This window comes from Nicotiana tabacum, chromosome 5, assembly GCF_000715075.1.
Source record: "Nicotiana tabacum cultivar K326 chromosome 5, ASM71507v2, whole genome shotgun sequence".
Lineage (NCBI taxonomy): Eukaryota > Viridiplantae > Streptophyta > Magnoliopsida > Solanales > Solanaceae > Nicotiana > Nicotiana tabacum.
In genome coordinates, this window is record NC_134084.1 from 133,774,807 (window position 1) to 133,795,724 (window position 20,918).

Sequence of the window (20,918 nt, forward strand, 5' to 3'; positions counted from 1 at the left end):
GCTGAATAAACTATTGAATGCAACAAAATACAACTAACTTCTGTTGAATAAAATAGTTAAATACAACTGGTTAAACCTGAATACAAGTGAATGCAGCTGAAGAATACATTCGAATACAACTGAATACAAATAGGCGATTTGGGCGATCTAGATAGAGAAACAACCCTATGGCTTCGCCGGCCGGCGGCCAGCCATTAATTCCGGCTGGTCAGCCATGAGGCAAATTCCTTGTTTTTTCCCTTTTCACATTACACTTACAAGTAAAAACTCAATCCTCAAGCTTGAACTCAACGAGAAAGTTGCTGCCAATTCTAATCAAGAAGTGGAACAAAGCCAACGGAAGCTATGGTGAGAAGAATAAATTAATAGCTACTCCAATTACAAATGGGGTTTTGGTTACGTTCTTCCTTGACTCCAGCAGTGAATTGGGTCTCCGCTCAAAACCTCCACAAATACGGTTAGTAATTCCAATTTGTATTTCTTATCGAATATACACATAGATAACGTTGGTGACACGGAGCAGAAAATTGAGAATTTGTGTGGGAGAAGAATTAAGAAACTAGGGTTTGTGGGAGAAGAGAGTCTGGTTGTATGCAAATAGAGAGAGATTGTATTGGGGTTTGCAGATACGCGGTAATTATGTGAGAGAAAAATAATATTTAGCATATATGGTGCCTTAATTGTAGGACGTAACTATATTTAGATTTTTTGCAATAAAGGATAAAAGGTATTTATAGGATGTAATATTTTAAAATGGTATTTATTTAAAATAAATAGGGTACTAAGATTTTCTATATGGTATAAAAATTCCTTAAAGAAATACTAACGTTTTCTTATATGTGAAAACTCATTAATTTTAAACATTTTTAATTTTATCCATATTGATATATTTTTATATCCATAAAAATGTCATCACATATTTACTCTGCAAGTTCAAGTAAGATGCTGACATGATCTATCGTTTTTTTTTTTTGACAATTTGTACCTATTTTGGTCTATATTTAAAGAGTCCTCTTATATATTTTTTCTTTTAAATTTGTGTTTTAAACAAAAACTACAAACAAAAGCGTTAGAACTTGGAACCACACCACTATATACACACAAACAAACCTACGGTTCACAAACTGGGAAATCTTCTCCGGTCACCTCCCTCCCTCCCTCCCTCCCTCTCTCTCTCTCTCTCTCTGGACCCATAATTTTCTCTTTTGACTTTCTTCGGTTCTGTGTTTAGACTACTTGTAAAATGTCAACCGGTGGCACCGCCACCAATTCCGCCAGCGGTAGTCCTCGAGTGGGCGGCGGACCCACCACTCACCACCGCCGCCGTGTCGCCGACACCATGAACGACCCTGAAAAATTATCAGATCATTTACAAATCGGGCTTGATTATTATGGTGATAATAATACTAATATCAACGCTGGTGGAAACTTTCATCATCACCATCATCGTCATTCGATAATACGTTACTTATTAGCATGTAAATGGGTGCCAGAAAGTATGGTATTTAGAGTAGAAGAATGTTTATTAAGTATTGGTACCATTATGGCATATTTAGGATCAAGAAAGAATATGGTTCGTACGATTTTTGGGTTGTTATTGGTATTGGTGGTTTTATCTATATTTCTCAAGTTTTCTATTATGATGAATGGTAACATTGAGGATGTAAATAATGGGAATCTCATGAGGAGAGATAATGGACTTTTTGTTCTTCAGAATTTAAAGAATGATTGGATTAATGCTCAAAGAGTTGTTTCTGAAACAGAGACCACTGCCTTTTCTGCTTCTGAGGTTGTGCAAAAACGTCAGATGAAGGAGTTACCCGTAAGTTGTGCAAAATCACTTCTTTCTCTCTTTAGTTTTACTTTTTCCCTTCTGAGTTAGAATAGTGAAAATATTACCTATTTTTGGTGTTCATGTAAAATTGTTTGAGTTACCTTATATATGTGTTAGCTAAATAGTCGAAGTGCGGTTTGAACACCACTGCCACCACCAACAACCCAGTAAAATCCCACGATGGTGAGAGTAGCGTGTACGCAGACCTTACCCTACCACGATGGCATAGAGAGCATGTTTTCGATAGACACTCGGCTCAAGAAAACGAAAAAGAGGAAAAGAGATAATATATCAGTACCATCGAGAGAAATCATAGAAATAATAACAACATCATAAAAAGAAGAAAATAGATGAAACGCAATAACAATAACCAGTAAAGGACGCCCGGTGCTATGAAAAATGGAAGAATAGTGTGAACACAACATCAACCTCCAACAGTCTAAGACAAACCCTATCAAACTAATCTCACACCCGGTACGAATTAGACTGGTTCGAACACCACCGTCATTGAACACGCCCAGCTTTAACTATGCATTTTTGGTCCAAAGCTTGATATACTTCTTAAAAGGGCTAATTTTTAGAAATAGTAATTTTCAGGATGAAACTTAGGTAAATTTTCATTTTTTAAATTTGATGGATAAAATGAGGTTTGGCACGTTTTCTGATAATCTCTTAGGATGTAAGGAGTAGGCAGAATAAAGCTAAAGGTTGTATGTGGGCAATGGCTAACTGGCTTTAGGGAATGATTAGGTGACAGTTGTGGTCCAAGTATGTTGGATATTCTGTTTATTTTTTTGCTAATTAAATGAGATATTGACTTTCTCTAGTTCAAGTTACTGTTCTCTGTTTGACTTTTTCAGTAAATTTCCTGATTTAGAACCTTCATTACTACTCTGTTTCCAGTTGATTGCTTATGGAAGATGTTTTGCATGGAGCAGGATCTGCTTTCTCGTTTCGTATACCCGCAATTATTAGGCTTGATTGACATATCTAAAGCACTAGTTCAATATTTGATTGTTTTGGACAGGTACCAGAAATATGGATGAAGCCACCCACTGATAATTACTACAAATGCATTGCTCGGCCTAGGAATCGAATAAGTATGTCAAGCTTTTAGATTTTGAATCCTGAATATTCACTTTTTTCCTATTGGATCAGTTTCATTCCTATTTTGTGTATACTTACATTTGGAATTATTATAGGAAGTGGCTCATCGACCAATGGATATATCTTGGTTCATGCCAATGGAGGATTAAACCAAATGAGAACAGGGGTGAGTGAAGCTTTAAGCTGCCTATTCCATGTTTTTTCAGCTGATGGGAAGCTGTAATTTATGATAATCATTGTTGTTGGATTAATGCAGATATGTGATATGGTGGCTATTGCAAAGATTTTGAATGCCACTCTGGTTCTTCCTTCTCTTGATCATGAATCCTTTTGGACAGATCCGAGGTACAATTCTTTAGTTCTTCTGATCAGTTTAGATTCGAGCATGACACGTCTGGGAACCTTTTTGTTTTAGTCCTAATCCCTTTCCATTTGTTGCAGTGATTTTAAAGATATTTTTGACTGGAGACGCTTCATTGACGTTTTAAGAGAAGACATCGAGATTGTTGAATCTTTGCCACCAAAATATGCAGCTGTGACCCCCATTCACAAGGCACCTGTGTCTTGGTCAAAGGTCTGTAAAAAGAACTACAGTTAGAATGCTCAATTTTTTTGCTTGTTGGAACTAAAATTTGATGCTTTTCTGCAGGCTAGTTACTATAGAGGGGAGATTCTTTCTTTACTAAAGAAGCATAAGGTGATACAATTTACCCACACAGATTCAAGGCTTGCTAACAATGGTCTGGCATCCTCCATTCAGAGGCTTCGCTGTCGAGCAAATTATGAGGCTCTACGATACACAAATGAGATTGAGGAGCTTGGAAAGAAGTTGGTGGATAGACTTAGAGACAACGGTGAACCATACATTGCTCTCCACTTAAGGTAATCTCTCTAAAATGGTATCCCTTCGTCAATTTCTCAACCATTCCATCTTTGGATAAGTTACTTAGCATGTACGCAGATATGAAAAAGACATGCTAGCCTTTACTGGCTGCAGCAACAATTTGACTGCTGAAGAGGCTGAGGAACTTCGTATTATGAGGTATCAAGTGAAGCACTGGAAAGAGAAAGAGATAGACGGCAATGAGAAGCGACTGCAAGGTGGCTGCCCTATGTCCCCTAGGGAAGCTGCCTTGTTTCTTAAAGCAATGGGCTATCCCTCCATGACTGGAATATATATCGTCGCTGGGGAAATTTATGGCAACAACAGCATGGATGCGTTTCGGAAAGAGTATCCCAATGTTTTCTCTCACTCAACTCTTACAACAAAGGAAGAACTTGAGGCGTTTAGGCATTATCAAAACCGTCTTGCTGCCCTAGATTATCTCGTAGCCCTTGAAAGTGACGTCTTTGTTTATACATATGATGGTAATATGGCGAAGGCGGTACAAGGGCATAGAAGGTTTGAAGGATTTCGAAAGACCATAAACCCCGACAGGTTAATATTATCTTAAGATTTTTATACTGACTTTGTCATCACTTAAATTATCTAGGATTTGAGCAAACAAACAATTTTCTTTTGGTATTTCTCTTCATTTCAGACTCAATGTTGTAAGATTGGTTGATTTGTTGGATAAGGGTGCGATCTCTTGGGAAGAGTTTGCTTCAGAGATCAAGGCGTTACATTCCAACAGATTAGGAGCTCCTTACCTTCGACAAGCTGGAGAATTACCAAGATTAGAAGAGAACTTTTATGCAAATCCTTTTCCAGGTTGTATCTGTGATAGATCTTTGATGGAAGTGAGCAAGCAGCAAATTAACAAGAGACCGAGTTTGAAAGCTGCTACACAAAGATAAGGATTTATTTCAAGTTGGTAATAGGTTGTAGATTAGACAAATGCCAGCATATGATCTTAATTTACTCAGGGGGCTGCCAAAGTTTAGCCCTTTTATGCCTTTTAGTATATTAGGCAGTAAACAGAATCAAAGAGGAACTTCACCATATGAACTACTTTGATAAACAAATTTTAAGCCAGCAAGCAACTTTGGAAACATAGATGGTGGCTTATAAGACGAACAGAAGAGGCAGATACAAACACAGGTACTCGAATCATTCTTTACTGTGCAGTATAGAATTTTATTTTTCTTATTTATTATGATTTGGATTTTGTGATTAGTTTACTTATTAGGTTTCCACAGATTCATATGTAACAATTTACGAAATGATTATACAAGTCTTTTTACACAGTTGCCATCTTCATATTTGTCCTCTTTTCCTTCTCATCCCTTTATGGATTGAAAGATTTACCAGGTGAACTGTTTGCATCATCTCGGTTGCTATGATTGTGAATAGATAATGTTTTTATTCCTACATTTTTATGTAATATCAATAAACTCTTTATGTTATTAACTCTTTGCACAAGGAACCAAAACCAAGCAAACCTAAATACGGATGATTAGTTTTTACCCCTTTGCTGATATGTAAAGGGCCATATAAGTAGTAGAGAAGAATGAACGAAAATATAAGCTCCAGCACATCTCTATTAGCGTCTATTTTGGAAACGTTAAGGAAACAGGTAGATTACCATAGACTAGCGTCCATAAGATGCACAAACTAATGTTCCATTTGTTGAACTGGATGACCATCATATCTAAAAACTTGAAAAAGACTACACTTTACTTACTTTATTACAACATGCTATGCTACTATGTTGATTATTGTGATTATGTCGTCTAAAAACATAAGTTGTTTGAGACAATGCACTTTTTATTACTTCATTATTTCTCATTTCTCATTTTCTTGCATTATAGAAGTGAAGTTGGATATGAACCTGATGCAGGACCATAATTCAAAGTTTGGATTTACTCTGGTTCCTTTATAACGTACTCAAAATACATAAAGCAACATTATGCTATTACTAAAAATAGCAGTGACGACAACTGATGGAGGCAAGCCCGACATTTACTTTAGTCTGATAATGCTTTCTTATCGCTGAACCTGCATCCTTATCCTTAGCCCAACAGATTCTGGTCCTAAATCAAACTCATTCATCAAGTAAGGTACTGGTTAAATTTGGCAAGATTCATACGCCATTATGTTTCCAGTTTTGTGCTATGATGTCAACCAAATCTACGTTAAATAGGGTTATGATCATTGCGTTAATGTTGGATAGGATAGTGAATTTAAACAAGTCACATGATTCTGTTATGACGTTTCCTAAAGATTCAAATTCTCCAGTAAGTTTACCAGTTACTAGTGAGGAGGAAGAAAAATAACCAAGAAAAGACTTTGTTACTCACTGAGATTGTTTTCTTGAAAGAAGTCACTCATACGAATGTTGCATTGAGAGGTCTTATTTGCGGAGTACTAAGTTTTAGTACTAAGTTTACGCACCACAGTCATTTTAAAAAGGTGCACGAAATATCCAACATTTATGCAGGGTCCATGGAAGGGCCGCATCTCAAGTGAGTGTGATGTGGGCAGTCTAGTCTACCCCTAATGCAAGCATCAGTGGTTGATTCCACGGCTCGAACTCATGACCTATACCTCACACGAAGACAACTTTACCGTTGTTCTATGGTCATTTTACATTTTGCTAAAAGGAGACTTGAGAGCATGTTTATTATAACACAATCAACAAGTGGCTGAATCTAACAAGTTACTAGTTGTGGGAACTTGAGAGTTCTTTTAACTTCATATCTTGCCGTTCCAGCTTGAAGTGAGACTATCAATAATATGGTGCTGCAACAAAAGAATATAAAGAGGGAAGAACAATAATGAATACTAATTTAAGTGTTCATCAGTACAATCAAAGTCATAGATGGAGATGTCAAAACTTAAGAATTGAAATGGACTAATCTAGGCTGCAAGAATGAAGGCCAAAATATCTTAAATTTTGTTACAATAAGGTACTTCCAAGTTTCCAGAAGGATAAAACTAGCAGAGCACATGTCCTTTTCCTAATGTTTTAACTCGGGAACGCGATTAAAACAATATTTTAACGTGTGATATGAAACCCGTCGCGATATCTTGCATTGTATCTGCTTCACAAGCAACTAGGACCAAAAACCTCTTTGTATTAGCATTTATACAGTGTTTTGTATGATAATGCACGCTTGGATGAAGTGGTGAACCAAATGGTTGATATGCTTGAGGTGGAGCAGTGAACTGAGAGTTCCGAGAAAGAAAGAACCCCATATCATACGCTACACAGGCTTTCCATATTGGAACTTTTCTTTTCCCATAATTGGCAAAGGAAACGCTCAATTGGACAACAATATATTCTAATTTGTGACCTTACGGTTTGAAATTGAAACATCTTGACCATCCTAGTCACATATTAGAGATCTAGTTGAAACATCTAGACCATCCTATTGTCACGTAGTAGAGCTCTCCAAATTAGACTCAATGTGCCATTTTGTCACGTAGTAGAGCTCTCCAAATTAGACTCAATGTGCCATTTGGCAGAGGTGGACCTATGTGTTATGTGGGGATCAACGGCAGAGGCAGATCCAAGATTTTAATAGGATGGGTGTACTATTATAAAGAAGTGGATCTAGAATTCATATTTGACAGGTTTAACTTTAGTCTCTTATCCTGAACCCCCTACACTTTTGAAATTATATGTTCAAAATTAATTTTTTTTTAAAAAAAATTTATACTCCACATTGAAAACAAGACCATCCGGAGTGGCTTTTGAACCACTAATTTCACTTGTCGAGGTGTATCCAATAATTATTGTGCCATAGGAGTTTTTGAGCATGAGTGCACGCGCAAATATTTAAGTAATTTTGAAAAAATATAACATTGTTATATATGATTTAAGGAGAGGAGCATGGATTCACCTGATCCCATATCCCAAGACCTAAATATGCCCCTGATCATTGAACTGTGTGTGTACCTTAAAAATAGTTGTTTAGATCTTTTGGTGCACCAAGTTCTAGGGGAATGGGCTACGAAGAACACCAAAATATTGTCATATTTGCAATGTGTACAAGAGCTGATCAAGAGGTTCACAAAGATAGAGTTCAAACATGTTCCAAGGATTCAGAATGATCAGTTTGTAGATGCGTTAGCCACTTTGTCTTCCATGATACAATACCTAGACAAGAATTTCATTGATCTTATCCCAATAGGAATTCATAAGCTTATTGTGCTCATGTTGAAGAAGAGATTTACGGGAATCAGTGGTTCCACGATATCAAGCAATACTTGGCAAAGGAAGAATATCCAGAGCACACTACTTATACTCAGAAGCGCGCGCTTCGAAGATTAGCCAACAATTTCTTTCAAAGCAGAGGAATTTTGTATAGAAAGACTCCTGACCTAGGATTTCTGGGGTGTGCTGACGCCAAGGAGGCATCCAGATTGCTCGAGGAAATACATGTCAGAACCTGCGAACCGCACATGAATGGTTTCATTTTAGCCAAGAAGATACTAAGAGTAGGGTATTTCTGGATGACTATGGAAACAGACTGCAGTGGAAGTAGCCACAACTTTGATCCTTCTGTCAGTATTAATATGTGTTGCGGAAGCCAAATGTATATAGTGTGAATAAGTCACAACTACTATACCAAAAATTATGACAGCCACCAAATAATAAATAAGACAATAAAACAACAATAAAGGGAACACCAGAATTTACGAGGTTCGGCTAATTTTGCCTACTCCTCGGACACAACCAATATTTTATTTCACTCCAAAAATACAAGTGAAATAATACTAAAGAGAGAAGATACAAATGCCTTAAACAGATGAGAAGGCAAATGAGAGGTGTGTTTAAATCCTAAACATTAAGCCTTCTTTTATAGGGGGAAAATCCCCCCAACTTTTGTTTTCCCACCGATGTGGGACAAACATTTTGCCAATTTCAACAAATCTCCACCTTGGCAAAATTCCACATCTTCAATTTTCTCTCAATAACAAATTTTGGTTGTGTCTTCATCTTCAATCTTCAGTGTTCAACAATGTTGATCAAATCCAAACAATGTTGAAACTTGATCGCAGTTACCACCTTTGTCAGCATATCAGCAGGATTCTCCGTAGTATGAATTTTCTTCACTGTGACTCCACCTTCTTCTATGATTTCTCGTACGAAATGATACCGAATATCAATGTGCTTCGTCCTTGCATGATACACTTGGTTCTTCGCTAATTGAATAGCACTTTGACTATCACAAAAAATTGTGATACCTTTTTGTTCAACACCAAGCTCCTTTAGCAATCCTTGAAGCCAAATTGCCTCTTTCACAGCCTCTGTAATAGCCATGTACTCTGCCTCTGTTGTAGACAAAGCAACTGTTGACTGCAAAGTAGACTTCCAACTAACTGGTGTCTTTGCAAAAGTAAACACATAACCAGTAGTTGATCGTCGTTTGTCCAGATCACCCGCAAAATCTGAGTCACAATATCCAACTACAGACTGATTGTCTTCCTGCTCAAAAACTAACCCGACATCTACAGTATTATGAATATACCGTAGAATCCACTTCACAGCTTGCCAATGCTCCTTCCCTGGATTGTGCATATATCTGCTAATAACTCCAACAACTTGTGAAATGTCAGGCCTTGTGCAAACCATTGCATACATCAAGCTACCAACAACATTTGCGTATGGTACCTTTGACATATACTCTCGTTCAGCTTCATCCATTGGCGACATATTAGTACTTAGCTTAAAATGGGGAGCAAGTGGAGTACTAACTGGCTTAGTCTTGTCATCTATGCCAAAACGTTGTAGTACTCTTTTCAAATATTCTTTCTGAGATAAACAGAGTTTCTTTGAACGTCTATCTCTTATTATCTCCATGCCAAGAATTTTCTTTGCCTCACCCAAATCCTTCATCTCGAACTCCTTCTTCAGTTGAATTTTCAACTTATCAATTTCTTCTGAATTCTTGGAAGCTATCAACATATCATCAACATATAGGAGAAGATATACAAAGGAACCATCTTTAAGCTTGTGCAAATACACACAATGATCGTATTTGCTTCTCTTGTACCCTTGCCGCAACATAAACTCGTCAAATCGCTTGTACCATTGTCTAGAAGATTGTTTCAATCCGTACAACGATTTTTCAAGTTTCCACACCACATTTTCTTTTCCAGCAACTTTGAATCCTTCTGGCTGAGTCATGTAGATTTCCTCCTCCAAGTTTCCATGTAAAAACGCAGTTTTTACATCCATCTGAACTAGTTCCAAATCCAATTGTGCTACCAAAGCCAACATAATTCTAATGGAGGAATGTTTTACAACTGGAGAAAATACTTCATTGTAATCAATTCCCTCCTTTTGAGCATATCCTTTGGCCACCAATCTTGCTTTGTAGCGAACATCTACTTGGTTAGGAAATCCTTCCTTCTTTGCAAATACCCATTTGCACCCAATTGCTTTCTTTCCCTTCGGGAGATTGGCCAATCTCCATGTATGATTCTGATGAAGGGACTGTATTTCATCATTCATGGCAATCCTCCACTTATCTTCTTCTGAACTTTGGACTGCGTCTTTATAAGTGGTAGGAACATCATCAGCTACAATTGAGGTTGCACAAGCAACTGTCTCTATGAGACGAACAGGTTTCGTTATTGTTCTTTTTGGCCTGCTGGTTGCTATTGATTCAAGTTGTTGTTGAGGTTCCTGAGTTGGAATCTCCTCTACTGGCTCTCCTTCCAGAGGGTAATCTTCATTTGTTTCCTCCTCTGCTTCTTGTGTAGGAAAAATAAATTTTCCCTCAAACTCCACCTGCTTAGAAGCACCTTTATTTTGTTTGGTATCTTCTGTTACCTTATTTACCATAGCAGATTCATCAAAGGTAACATCCCTGCTGAATATTACTTTCTTTGTCATAGGACACCATAAGCGATATCCTTTGACTCCAGAAGTAATTCCCATAAAAATAGCCTTCTTTGCCCTTGGATCCAATTTTGACTCCGTCACATGATAATATGCAGTTGAGCCAAACACGTGCAAAGAGTTATAATCTACAGCAGGTTTTTCATACCATTTTTCAAATGGTGTCTTGCCATCAATAGCAGCAGATGGTATACGATTAATGAGGTGGCATGCATATGTAATTGCCTCAGCCCAAAATTCTTTGCCCAAGCCAGCATTGGACAACATACACCGTACCTTCTCCAGCAAGGTCCGGTTCATACGTTCTGCCACTCCATTCTGTTGTGGTGTATGTCTAACAGTGAAGTGTCGGACGATGCCATCATTTTCACAGACCTTATTGAAATGATCATTTTTGTATTCACCTCCATTGTCTGTGCGAATACACTTGATCCTCCTGCCTGTTTGATTTTCCACCATCGTCTTCCATTTGAGAAAAATTCCTAGCACTTCATCTTTGTTTTTCATTGTATACACTCACACTCTTCGAGAAAAATCATCAACAAAGGTTACAAAATAGTGCTTCCCACCCAATGAAGGTGTTTTGGAAGGACCCCAAACATCAGAGCGTACATAATCCAAAATGTCTTTAGTATTATGGATCGCTGTACCAAATTTAACCCTTGTCTGTTTCCCTTTGACACAATGCTTACAAAACTCCAAGTTGCAAGCCTTGACTCCTTTTAACAATCCTTGATCTGATAGAGTTTTCAAGGATTATCCTCCAGCATGTCCCAAGCGCATGTGCCATAGCTTGGTTGCTTCTGCCTCTTTGTCGTCACTGGATGTCACTGTCACTGTCCCAATAACTGTACTGCCACGATAGCGGTACATATTATTATTCTTCTGATTAGCCTTCATTACCACTAGTGCACCGGAGCATACTCTCATCACTCCATTTTCTGCAATGATTTTGAACCCTTTTGATTCTAGGGCTCCCACAGAGATGAGATTCTTCTTCAAATCCGGTACATATCGAACATCTGTTAATGTTCTGATCATTCCATCATGGTTCCTTAATCGTATTGAACCAATGCCATATGAGGTAAGAGGGCTGTTATCCGCTGTGTGGATGACTCCATATTCTCCTTCTTGAAATTCCACAAACCAGTCCCTGTTGGGACACATATGATAGCTACAAGCCGAGTCCATCAACCATATGTCTGATGATGTTGATGACTCTGTTGTAACTAATGAGAAGTCTGAATCATCACAATCAGCTACATTTGAATCCATAATGGCCTTTCCATTGTTATGTTTGGCCTTATTCTTCAACTTCGGACAGTCTTTCTTCCAGTGCCCTTTTTCTCGACAAAAAGCACATTCATTTTTGCTGGGTCTGGATCTTGACTTGGATCTTCCCTTCTTTGTCCTCGTTTGATTTTGAGGACGACCCCTCACAAATAGTGCTTCTCCTTCTCCGCCCTTCTGTTTTTCTCGCTTTCTTTGTTCATAGTTGTACAAAGCCGAACAAACTTCTCTGAGAGAAACTTCGTCATTTCCATGGAGTAGAGTAGTTTCAAGGTGCTCGTATTCATCAGGAAGTGACGCCAACAACATTAAGGCCAAGTCACCATCATCATAAGTTGTATCCATATTTTGCAAATCTGTGACCAACTTATTAAAACTGGTGATATGTTCATTCATCGTGGTACCAGGAACATAGGTGAAGTGAAACAGTCTCTTCTTCATGTACAATTTATTTTGACTGTTTTTCTTCAAAAATTTATCCTCCAGTGCTTTCCATAATTTACTTGCAGAAGTTTCCTTTGTGTATGGATATTTCTGCTCTCTAGCAAGGTAGGATCGAATGGTACCGCAAGCAACACGGTTGATAATTCTCCAATCTTCTTCTCCAATAACATCTGGTTTCTTTTCTTCAATGACCAGATCTAGCCCTTGTTGAAAAAGAACATCTAGAACCTCGCCTTGCCACATCCCAAAATGTCCGGACCCGTCAAATATTTCTACCGCAAATTTCGTATTTGACACAATTCTTGTCATAAGCGAAGATGCCAATGATGACGTATTGTTGACACTTGATGTAGATTCTTCTTGTTTATTGTCTCCCATCTTTGACACAAATATTATTTAATAGCTGACGACACAAATCAAGATTATTTCCTTTCTGGTGTGGAAGATCAGACTAAGCTGCAACCACAGAGCATACTCAGACAGAACCTTGACTCAGTTACCAAGATAAATCTTTTCTGATGTGGAAGATCAGAATATGCTGCAACCACAGAACATACTTAGACAGTACCTTGGCTCTGATACCAATTGTTGCGGAAGCCAAATGTATATAGTGTGAATAAGTCACAACTACTATACCAAAAATTATGACAGCCACCAAATAATAAATAAGACAATAAAACAACAATAAAGGGAACACCAGAATTTACGAGGTTCGGCTAATTTTGCCTACTCCTCGGACACAACCAATATTTTATTTCACTCCAAAAATACAAGTGAAATAACACTAAAGAGAGAAGATACAAATGCCTTAAACAGATGAGAAGGCAAATGAGAGGTGTATTTAAATCCTAAACATTAAGCCTTCTTTTATAGGGGGAAAATCCCCCCAACTTTTGTTTTCTCACCGATGTGGGACAAACATTTTGCCAATTTCAACAATATGAGTACCACCTCATGAACTCAATGCAACAAGTTCACCCTAGCCTTTCTTCGCTTAGGGTATGTATGTCATCGGACCAATCAAACCTGCTGCTTTAAACAGACATAGGTTCATTGTGGTGGCCATAGACGACTTCACAAAATGGGTTGAAGCTGCATCTTATAAAGTTGTAACTAAGAAAGTTGTAAGGATTTTGTTCGGGATCGCATTGCTTGTCGATTTGGAATACTAGAGTCAATCATTACTGACAATGCCACCGATCTCAATAGCAATTTGATGAAGCCATGTGTGAAACATTCAAGATCAAGCATAGGAACTCTATAGCGTACAGGTCGCAAATGAACGAAGCCGTGGAAGCCGCCAACAAGAACATCAAAAAGATATTGAGGGAAATGGTGAACAATTACAAATAATGGCATCATAATCTACCATTTTCTTACTCGGGGTATCGTACCACAGTTCGTACATCAAATGGGGCAACTCCCTACCTACTAGTTTATGGTACTGAAGTCGTTATTTCCGCCGAAGTAGAAATTCCTTCTTTAAGAATCATACAAGAAACCGAGCTCAGCGACGAGGAATTGGTACGAAGCCAGTATGAACAACTAGCTCTCATTGATGAAAAGAGAATGAATGTAGTATGTCACGGTCAACTCTACTAGAACAGAATGGCAAGATTTTTCAACAAAAAGGTCAGATCAAGGAAATTCATGCTGGGGCAATTGGTGCTAAAGCGAATCTTATCACATAAAGATGAAGCAAAAGGAAAATTTTTACCCAACTAACAGGGCCCTTACATGATTCACCGGGTATTGACAGAAGAAGCACTTATACTGGCAGAAATGGACAGAGAGAAGAGTGTGAAATGAAAAACAGAGAGTAAGGACTTACCACATTAGGTGCTTGCAAAACCACATTGGTTTTACTACTTTACTATGGCAAAGTATAAAATTGAGCTAAAATATGTGCTAATTAACTATGAATAATTGACACTAGCTAGGGTATGCAAAGACATTGTCAACAACGTAAACATATAAACAAGAAATACACAATTCAATACTAATAAACACCAGATAAAGTAGGTTCACAAGCTAGCTTCACAGCCGTCTCATATTTTTCTTTAATACACCATTTTCAGCTCACTCAACTGGAATCATAACTTCATTGGTCTTAAATGGAGGAATTGTCCAAGGAGGATTATACCGAGCCAACTCAAAATCACCAATTATCTTATACCCATCTCTCTCCAAACATTTCCTTAAATTCTCCACTTTCTCTTTAACCACTTTATCACTTGCAGTCCCACTAAACTGCACCACACCAAACTTTCTTTCCCCTTCTTCTTTAACCACCACCCTTTCATCCAACGGCTTAGGTGCCTCTTCAGCTTTTGTATACTTTGCTGGTAAAATAAACTGCATCGTCACCATATTGTTCTCTCCATCACCACTCTTAGTCACCACTGGTGCAGTCATCGCGATTTTTTCGGACGATTTGGTGATTACAGGAGCTGTCATGGCGATTTTTTCAGGCTTAGCGTTTTGAGGATTGCCAAGTGCGCCGATGTAATTGGCTAATAGCATAAACCCACCGTCTTTGTTTCCTTTGAACTGGGTTGGATCATATGTGACTTGTGCTATAACAGATGCTGGGTATTTGCGGATTTCGTAGTCAGCTGTAGATTGAATCAATTCGTATTTTGGTGTTTCCACAGTGATTTTCCCCAAAATCATGCCCATTTTGATGGAACGAAAAATTAGTTATTGGGAATGGAATTTGAGAATGTTTTGATAGTAAATGGAGGCTGTGAATTTGTTACATATAAGGGGAGAGAAGAGGAAGTTTCTTGTGGGAAATCGGAAAGAGAGGAAGAGAGAACTTGGGAAAGGGGTTTTTGATTGCTGCAAAATGAATGGCGGTAGATGAGGGAACTGCTGTGGAGTTTGTTTTGCCACGTTTGCACCATAAGCTGGTGGAGATAAACCTATACTGGAATAGTTTGTGCTCTAGTTTGGTACCCATAAGTGGGAGTCGCAAACTGGCGGGGCGGGGCGGATATAGTTCGGTCGAAAATAGATGATGATAAAACGAATAAATTATCCAATCCGATTCATATTTAATACAGATAAAAAATAAGTTAACCGGCAGATAATATGGATAACCATATTATTCATGACTTCTTGCATATAATCACTTTTGGGAGAATTCTTAGTCTCCCTGCCTCGAGGAACTCCTAATTTGAGGCTTTACAAATGTAAAAGTTATACTCATTGGTTATCCATTTAGAAAATGGATAATATGGTTCTTATCCATATTTGACCCGTTTTTAAAAAGTTCATTATCCAACCCATTTTTTAGTAGATAATATGAGCGATTAACTGTTAACCATTTTGCCATCACTACCCATAAGAGATAATTAATTATAGAATTAAATTTGAAATTAGTTTATTTCACGTTTGGTTTAAATAACGTTGTGGCATAACTAATCTCGAAATTAGTTATCTTGGGATTGTAGTATTATTTTTATCTCTATAGGAAGATGGGATAACAATTCCGTAATAACTAATCCCGAGATAACTAATTATTTCCCAACCAAACTACGCAGTTGTATAGGTCAAAATCTGCCCTAAAATACTTAAGACAAGATAGCGCTAAAGGAAGAGTTTTCAAGCCGTAATCAGTCGAGGTCGATCAAGAAGTAGCGAGATTCGTAGTTGAGATGTCAACAAGGTTCAAGGAGAACACCATTGGCAAAGTTGTAACGGCTAGTTGTGAAAATAGAATATTAAAAAGAATATTCCATTGGGTGAATCATTCATTTATTTACTTGAATGTCATTTATTATTGCTTGTTGCTATTTAACGCTCTATTATCACTCACATTAATTGGAATGAATGTTACACACCATTATTATATTTCTACCGGATTTTCCTAACATTAATCACGCTTTCATAACTCGTATCTAAAAATATTATTGTTAACTAGGTTTAACCCCTTAAATACAAAAATATAATTATTTGAGCCAAGAGTTGCACTTTTTTGTCAAACACCAGTATTTTAGTAGAGCCGTTGAAATTGACTTGCGCTGTCTAAACCAATCAGTAATACAATATCAGGTGCCAAAACTTTCAATTATCAGTACTTCTTAAAATTATGATTAGATGTTCTAAAAGGTTTGAGTGTAATCAGCTTAAATTTACAAGGCTAGTATAACATATGGATCTACTAATTAAGCTCAAGAGTCCACCTTTTGCACTAAAACTTTCTTGTCACTGCAAATTGCACCTCATCAAAGACTTGTCTAACTAGGACGTGCGATAATTTGGGGCGAAACATTCACAAATAGCACTTTTTTAGCCTTTGGAATTGAAAAATTGTCCTGTCATGTCCTGGAGTTTCAAGTTCCGCTAAGTGAAATTCCGATGTAATATTCAAGAGTTTTCCTGAAGTTTCACTTGCGTGGAATTTGAAACTCCGAGACATTAACTATTTTTAAGATATAGGGCCAAAAATTGAACAGTGAACTCTCTTGGCCAAAGTTTGGTGTACAAATAGCATGGGCTAGACAGTTTTTGGATTGGTAATTAAAAAATAACCACTATTTTGCTGCAACATGAAAAGTTCCAACATAATATACCGGAGATTGGAGCACCTGTGTATGAACTTGCAGCATATTATGTTGGAACTCCAGCACACAGAAAGTTCCAGTATAATATACTGGAGATTGGATCACCTGTGTATGAACTTCCAGCATATTATGTTGGAACTCCAGCACATGAAAAGTTTTCACTATAATATACTGGAGATTTGAGCACATGTGTATGAACTTCCAACATATTATATTGGAACTACTGCACACAAAAAGTTCCAGTATAATATACTGGAGATTAGAGCACTTGTGTATGGACTTCCAACATATTATGTTGGAACTCAAACACATTATGAAATTCCAGCATGTTATGCTAGAAGTTCACATATAAAAAATTCGAACTCCAGCATATTATGCTCGAATATTTTTCGGATTTTGAACAATATTTTTCATATTTATCTTTTATATAAAAAATTGTGGCTATTTTTCAATTACCATTTATAAATCTGACTATCTTTGAATCTTTCCAAGTTTGGTGGGTAAAAATATAATACTACTCCGAGTGAACGATACATGTTGAGGGTTTCGTGTTGCTACAAAGAAGTCCAAACTCAACACTTGATGACTAGAGAAATAATTTGTTGATGTGCTCAATTATCTCTTGATTCATAGGAACAACATTTCGCAAGCCAGAGTTAATAAAGTCATAGATGTAACAAAACATGAAATTAACAATTTGATTCATTTAAGAAGTCGTTTGATAACTTATTGAACAGATAATCTTAATACCAAATTAAGGATTAAAGATAACTGTGTGTATACAGTCAAAATCAGGGAAGGTCGATTTTAAGTCTTTTGTAGCATTTCAGGCCCAGCCTCGATTGGCTCGGAGCACGGTCTAAGGCTCGTCCCCGAAGCACTCGCCTTGAAGGGGTATATCAAAGACTCACCACAGCGTACCTCGAGGCAGCATGATTATTGACAACAGCCATAAAGAGGCGGGAAACCCCCGAGGGCACGTGATTAAAGCTAATAAAGTCTGCGAGAAACAATGCCAATATGTACTAGATCATTACACAGCTGTACCAACAGTATTTCTCTGTCATGATTAGACTAGTACTATGTTGGGATTCGCCCCTCCTATATAAAGGGGATCCAAATATTCTTGTAGGAAGATTTTTTCACTTGATAACAGACACAACATTGAATACAATAGAGCATTCTTTGCTTTTCTTGCCTAAACGTGCTCAACAATTACTCTATGAATTTATCGCCTTGTTCTTCATTTATTGTGTTCATTTGTTGTTATTCATTTATTGTTCATTATCAACCATTAAAGGCCGCCTCTCGAGGTCCTATAACACTGAGCTCGAGGCTCTCAATCTTGTTACCACGCTGGTTTGCTATCATTTCTTGCTCATTTATACTTAGCATCATTTACATAACAACTAGTATTAAGATAAATCATGTATTGTTAGAACCATAAATCAAATATAATTGTAAATACTGTTTTCAAGGTAAACAGTTTGGCGCCCACTGTGGGGCTAAAATAATAGTAATTGCTTTGGTGCTAGTTTTCTGAAAACACAAGTTATTCTTCACACTTTTCTTGTCCAAAGATTTCTGATTTCAGGTCAAAAAATGTCTAACTCAGCAAATGCGCAGGAAAACAACGATATAGGGCTTCATGGAAAGAATGGAGCAGAAGAACCTCAGCACATCATTCACATGATCATTGGAGGAACCGACGTCCCACATGACCCATGTTCAAACGGTCCAAAGTGTCTATCGCAATGGAAAGGCAAACTCGGAGCTATATATCCGAGGATGCCCTTGTATTTAGAGAAGAAGACATCGAGGCCTTGTCCCAACCACATGATGATGCACTGGTAATTTCTTTTCTTTTAAATAACGTTCAAACTAAACGTGTGTTCGTGGATCCAGGTAGCTCAGACAGCGTAATCAGGTCGAAGGTGGTAGAGCAGCTCGGACTGCTCGACCAGGTCATACACACCTCTCGCATCCTCAATGGATTCAACATGGCAAGTGAGACAACGAAGGGAGAAGTCATCCCCCTAGTCACCGTGCCCGGCACAGTTCAGGATACCAAGTTTCATGTCATCGAAGGTGACATGAGGTACAATGCCTTACTTGGGAGACCGTGGATACACAACATGAGGGCGGTACCATCAACTCTTCACCAGATGATGAAATTCCCAGCAATAGATGGTATAAAAATGGTGTACGTGGAACGACGTGCAGCAAAGGAGATGTTCGCGGTAAATGACGTGGCACCAACATCGACTCCCCCGTCCAAGATGAGTCGGGAAACGGGTCGATCACTGAGGGACAGGTGGTCTATGAGCGTTCGAACGAAGATGACGAAGAAGACTTCCTCACTCCTCGAACTTTCATTGCCCCCGAGGAGTCGGATGCAACGAAATCAACAGTCGAAGAACTCGAACAGGCCGTCTTGATCAAGCATCTTCCAGATTGAAAGGTATACCTGGGAACGAGATTAGCCCCCGAACTTAGGAAAAAACTCATCCAATTTCTTGTTAACAACATTGATTGCTTTGCTTGGTGCCATTTAGACATGACAGGGATCCCACCGAAAATAGCCACCTATCGATTAAGCATCGATCCTAGGTTCAAACCAATGAAGCAAAAAAGGAGGCCTCAATCCGAGGTAAAACATGCATTCATCAAAGACGAGGTAACAAAACTCCTCAAAATAGGATCGATTAGGGAGGTAAAATTCCCCGAATGGTTGGCTAATGTAGTAGTGGTCCCTAAAAAAGGAAATAAATTAAGAATGTACGTAGATTATAAAGACTTGAATAAAGCATGCCCCAAAGACTCATTCTCATTGCCCAACATCGATTGTTTGATCGATGCCACGGCCAGCCACGAGATTCTCACTTTTCTCGATGCCTACTCCGGGTATAATCAAATTCAAATAAACCCAGAGGACAAGGAAAAGACTTCGTTCCTCACGAAGTATAGTACATAATGTTATAATGTAATGCCCTTCGGGCTAAAAACACAGGAGCTACGTACCAACGCCTAGTTAATAAGATGTTCGAACACCAAATAGGCCAATTTATGGAAGTTTACATTGACGACATGCTTGTTAAGTCCCTGCGCGCAAAGGACCATTTAACTCATTTGCAGGAAACATTCGATATCTTTAGGAGTTAAAACATGAAGCTTAACCCCAAGAAATGTTCCTTCGAAGTAGGATCGAGCAAATTTTTAGGCTTCATGGTGTCGAATAGGGGGATCGAAATCAACCCTAACAAAATCAAAGCCATTGAAGAAATCACAGTGGTGAACAATGTAAAGGCCGTACAACGGCTGACCGGGCAGATAGCGGCCTTAGGCCGGTTCATCTCGAGATCGTCAGATTGGAGTCATTATTTCTTCTTCTTGCTCAAGAAGAAAAACCTTATTTTTCTAAGTGGACTCCAAAAAACAGAGTCGAGAGATATTATAACAGGAGAACAAATCTCTGATACTTCGGAATCGGGGACTTCGTCCTAAGGAAAGTCACCCTCAACACTTGAAACCCAAATGAAGGGAAGCTAGGCCCTATCTGGGAAGGACGGTACCGCATCCTCGGAGTAGTAGGCAAAGGGTCCTACAAACTTGGCACCATGGAAGGCGAGCAACTTCCGAGCAATTGGAACATATTGATGCTCAAACGCTATTATTGCTAAGGTATAACCTTCTCCCTTTTTCGCTCTATGTCTTATACTAATTTCTTACAGATGTTCAACGAGAGACGCCGAAGCATCCTTCGATTAGAAGACCTTGTGTTTTAAAGCATGTGTTGCACTCTTTTTTCCTTCGATCGGGTTTTATCCCAAACGGATTTTACCGGCGAGGTTTTTAACGAGGCAACATCTATATGCTACTTAA

The 20,918-nt window shown here is 38.2% G+C and overlaps 2 protein-coding genes across 2 annotated transcripts; one reads left to right on the forward strand and one right to left on the reverse strand.

Moving 5' to 3' along the window:
- The first annotated feature begins 1,078 nt into the window (after window positions 1-1,078).
- On the forward strand, window positions 1,079-5,140 carry LOC107775165 (O-fucosyltransferase 19-like). Its single transcript, XM_016594868.2, has 8 exons — window positions 1,079-1,822; window positions 2,862-2,934; window positions 3,037-3,107; window positions 3,198-3,286; window positions 3,383-3,515; window positions 3,591-3,823; window positions 3,903-4,379; window positions 4,483-5,140. Exons 1-8 carry the CDS (start codon window positions 1,244-1,246, stop codon window positions 4,736-4,738), a joined length of 1,911 nt encoding a protein of 636 aa, XP_016450354.1. The 5' UTR covers window positions 1,079-1,243; the 3' UTR covers window positions 4,739-5,140.
- A 9,131-nt stretch (window positions 5,141-14,271) lies between these two features.
- LOC107775162 (heme-binding-like protein At3g10130, chloroplastic) lies at window positions 14,272-15,370 on the reverse strand. Its single transcript, XM_016594856.2, has one exon. It carries the CDS (start codon window positions 15,145-15,147, stop codon window positions 14,548-14,550), a length of 600 nt encoding a protein of 199 aa, XP_016450342.1. The 5' UTR covers window positions 15,148-15,370; the 3' UTR covers window positions 14,272-14,547.
- Between the last annotated feature and the right edge of the window lie 5,548 nt (window positions 15,371-20,918).